Source organism: Hordeum vulgare, chromosome 2H (genome assembly GCF_904849725.1).
Source record: "Hordeum vulgare subsp. vulgare chromosome 2H, MorexV3_pseudomolecules_assembly, whole genome shotgun sequence".
Classification (NCBI taxonomy): Eukaryota; Viridiplantae; Streptophyta; class Magnoliopsida; order Poales; family Poaceae; genus Hordeum; species Hordeum vulgare.
Genome location: NC_058519.1, coordinates 612,579,355 through 612,583,145, shown reverse-complemented (window position 1 = coordinate 612,583,145; position 3,791 = coordinate 612,579,355). Strand labels below are relative to the sequence as shown.

General features: G+C 50.6%; 1 protein-coding gene and 1 non-coding gene across 2 annotated transcripts; one reads left to right on the top strand and one right to left on the bottom strand.

The window, feature by feature from the left end:
- Window positions 1–829: 829 nt before the first annotated feature.
- On the top strand, window positions 830–3,351 carry LOC123430793 (NAC domain-containing protein 21/22-like). Its single transcript, XM_045114631.1, has 3 exons — window positions 830–1,074; window positions 1,413–1,714; window positions 2,739–3,351. The coding sequence occupies exons 1-3, from the start codon at window positions 903–905 to the stop codon at window positions 3,111–3,113; spliced, it is 849 nt and encodes a 282-aa protein (XP_044970566.1). The 5' UTR covers window positions 830–902; the 3' UTR covers window positions 3,114–3,351.
- On the bottom strand, window positions 1,230–1,303 carry TRNAV-AAC. The gene has a single exon. It is a non-coding gene; the product is annotated as a tRNA-Val (tRNA).
- Window positions 3,352–3,791: the final 440 nt, after the last annotated feature.

Below are 3,791 nucleotides of genomic sequence, written 5' to 3'. Positions count from 1 at the left end.
TCTCGGCGACGCCCAGTTGCTCTGACTCGGCGGGTCCACGCAGGAGGAATATGACGCGGTTTGTTTTCACGCCAAATATCTTTCCCCAGCGCCCCCGGCTCGTTGATTTCGGTCTGGGTCCGTCGACGTCAGTTTTAACCCAAGCCGATGAAAAACGAGGTCCTCAACACGTGATTGAACGGATTATTTAGCGCCGGCGACAAAAAAGAGGCCTAAAGCTTGTCGGGGACGCGGCTGGAGATGACCTAACAAAAGCTCTTGTGCTTGGAGCGGTTGTTGCCATGGGATCGGACCGACGGCCATGATCACGCAAACGATCTACCTGGTTGGTCGTCCGTTGTTTGTGATAGGTCAGAAGACAGTGTTAGTTTGGCAGTTTTGGGTTAGCCCTCCGACTGAGGATACCCCATTCTAGGCTTGACAATTGACATGTCCGTGGATCACGAAGTCGCCATATTGGCGGTCGCCGTCGCCGTCGCCCATCGGTTTTATCAGAAGTTTCTGAGAGCTGGGACGGAAGCAGACGGCCCGATAGATGGACGCGACGATCCATGGACCATCAATCTGTGTATCTGGCCGTCGTATCACCTGGTGGGCTGTTACTGTTTGATCGAGACTCGAGGAATATCCAGAACAGCAATGAATAACCACCGGCGCCATTTTTTATCTATTTATGCAACATGCGACCGGTTCAAAAGAATTTGCATCACCCAACAGTGCCCATCGTCGTTGCGTCAGGCTCTACTTTCCTAGTGACATGCTCACAAGGGGTCCATGGCTAGGGGAGATCTCCTCCTCTATTAATACCGGCCCCGGCCCCATCGTGTTCGGTCGTGTACGTACTTGTCTATCTATCCAATCTCATTTCTACCTGTTTCTCAGCCTGTGGGAGGAGAAAAAACATGAGCAGCTCGATGAGCATGGTGGAGGCAAGGCTGCCGCCGGGGTTCCGGTTCCACCCGCGGGACCACGAGCTCGTGCTGGACTACCTCTGCCGCAAGCTCTCCGGTGGCGGCGGCGGGGTGGACATGGTCGACGTCGACCTCAACAAGTGCGAGCCATGGGAGCTTCCAGGTACGATCTGTCCCTCCCTTCATGCACCCAGATTATACACCAGCATACGGGAAACATTCAGTTTTTGAGTGCAAAAAAAAGAGAAGAATCAAGGTGATTATGCACCAGCAGAAGGGAAACATTCAGTTTTTTAGTGCAAAAAAAAGATCTGACAATGGCTTCGCCCGGGTTCGAACCGGAGACCTTCAGTGTGTTAGACTGACGTGATAACCAACTACACCACGAAACCTCGACGTCTAGCAGTCGATTAGATCCTTTCAGTAGTACATGCCGAGCAGCAACCTATGTTAGCTGGTGATCCTGCTCATCGTCTCCTACCCATTGTCGGATGCACGCAGACGCGGCGTGCGTGGGCGGCAGGGAGTGGTACTTCTTCAGCCGGCACGACCGCAAGTACGCGACGGGGCAGCGCACCAACCGCGCCACGCACACCGGCTACTGGAAGGCCACCGGCAAGGACCGCGTCATCACCGGCGACGGCGACGGCGCGGCGGCGGTCGTCGGGATGCGCAAGACTCTCGTCTTCTACCGTGGGAGAGCACCCCGGGGGACCAAGACCGAGTGGGTCATGCACGAGTTCCGCGTCGACGGCCGCCCGCCGCCGGCCCACCACGGCTCGCCGCCGCCTCTCCTCCCCGAGGTACGTACGTGTGCCACTTCTTGTCTCCTTCACCTCATGCACGCCACACGATCATCTGGTGACTGTTGCGGATCGACGGCTCGCATCAGTTGCATGTTTGGGCAACCATTCTATGCCTGTCGGACACCATTTCTTGTGCCTGAATTAGTTTTACAGTTGATTGTGTACGGAGTCAGACAGTAATAGTACTCGTTGATTATGCAAGTAATGGAATTCGGCTCCCCTTTGGGAGGGAGGCGTATAGAGAAAATGTGCTCACTGATTGGGCCTAGCCTTTTACTATTATTTCGCTCCCGTTCGTGTGCAGATCGAGGAGAAGGTAGCTTATTCGTCTGCTGCATATAGTTGAACATTGCTAATTTTGACCGACGGGAAAGTATTTCTTTTGTATTCATGCCGTAAGATCCCGATATGATAACTAAACTACGTATTTCCTACGACGACTATACGTGCCACTTGGCAATCATTGTTGGTGACCTAGTCTAGCTTATCGGTCGATATGCAAACATGGTACGCACATATGACATATCACCAATATAATGTCGTTCCAAGGTTTGTTGAAGGCAACGTCCAAGGTTGTTCGCTTGGCGCCGTCGCCGTGCATCAGCGCGGCATTAAACAACGCGGTGCTGAGGAAGATCTGACCGTCTCGTTATCATCTTTGCCTTCATCCAAATTTGACTTGTTTTTTTTCGTCAGAGGGTGAACCTCAAGTTGACAAAAAATACTTTGACAATGGCATTCCCAAGTTGCCAGTTTCTTATGTTCGTGGGAATTCAAGCAGCCTGTTGACTGTTAAAAGAACGTGTGGCTATTATGACTCCCTACGGTCACAAATGAATAGTGCGCTTCTGGCAAAAATGAAGAAGATTAGTTTATAGTAGCATATTATTATTATCTAGTAGTATTTTTTCAAATACGTCAGGCAATAGACACCAGTTTGAGTCATTGGGTGTCTATCAAATCCAATTATCTAGAGAGGACATAAGTGCTAATTAAAATGGAAATATTGCAAAACGCGCAGGAGGACTGGGTGCTGTGCAGGGTGTTCTACAAAAGCACAGCAGCTGCTCCAACACCGGCCTCCGACGAGTCATCAGGTTCCCTGAGCAGCGAGGTCGGCATGGCGCCGGCTGTTCTGCCCATAGCGCCTGTCGACGCCCTTCACCGCATGCCCATGGCTGCGATCACCGACAGCTTCCGCGGGCAGCAGGAGTACTTCGCCGGCCTCCTCACGGCCCCGCAGCACTGGCCGGTGGCGCCATTGCCGTTCAGGAGCTTCAGAGACCTGCTAGGCGACATGGTGGAAAGCAGCGGCGCTGACCCGAAGCCGGAATGGAGCGTAGACGACGGCTATATGCGGCACGGCGGCATGCCGCAGGGTTGGAACCCGTTCTGACGAGTCGGTGGGTTCTGGCAGGCTAGGTAGGTGTAGTAACGCTGTCCACTCGGTCGTCATATGCTTGATTAGTGACCAGTTTGTTCTCTCCTCTTCTGTAGCAGTGTGATTATATATCATTTATCAGCCCTGGTGCAGTCATCAGCCACGCATTGTAGATTGGTTAAATGGGGGTGTAAAATCACTGTATTTCAGATATCGCCTGTTGTTATAAAATGGAGTGTACATTACTTGAAAATAGTTATTTGCGTTACAATCGCCCAAGGCCGAGTTTGGCACGGCATAAGAGCAACTCCAACGATTCCCCTAAAAATTAAGGGCAGTTTACGGGTCTGTTGGAGATGTTTTTTTGCCTCAACTTCCTGTAAAGATGATTACTTTAGAGATACGGGGAACTACTGTTGGAGTTGCTCTAACACCATCACAGAATGCCTCCCTCCCTACTATCGAGTCAACAGTCAAGACAGGAGCATCTATATCTCAGTCGAATTTACAAATTTATTCATAGAAAACTGAAAAGATGTTCACCCCACACATTTTTACGGGAATATTATGCTATATATTTTAGTAAGTTTTGATTCTATGAACATGAATGTTTTGAGTAATATTCAGTCAAAACATATAATTAGAGTAATAACATGAGAACCGTTTATCTGAATGCCCCTGCTGTCTTAAAGC

Excerpts from the sequence above, each read along its gene's own strand:
- LOC123430793 (XM_045114631.1), top strand. The coding sequence starts at position 903 with ATGAGCAGCTCGATGAGCATGGTGGAGGCAAGGCTGCCGCCGGGGTTC. Across the intron at positions 1,075-1,412 it reads CGAGCCATGGGAGCTTCCAG|ACGCGGCGTGCGTGGGCGGC; the intron begins GTACGATCTGTC and ends GGATGCACGCAG. Across the intron at positions 1,715-2,738 it reads CGCCGCCTCTCCTCCCCGAG|GAGGACTGGGTGCTGTGCAG; the intron begins GTACGTACGTGT and ends CAAAACGCGCAG.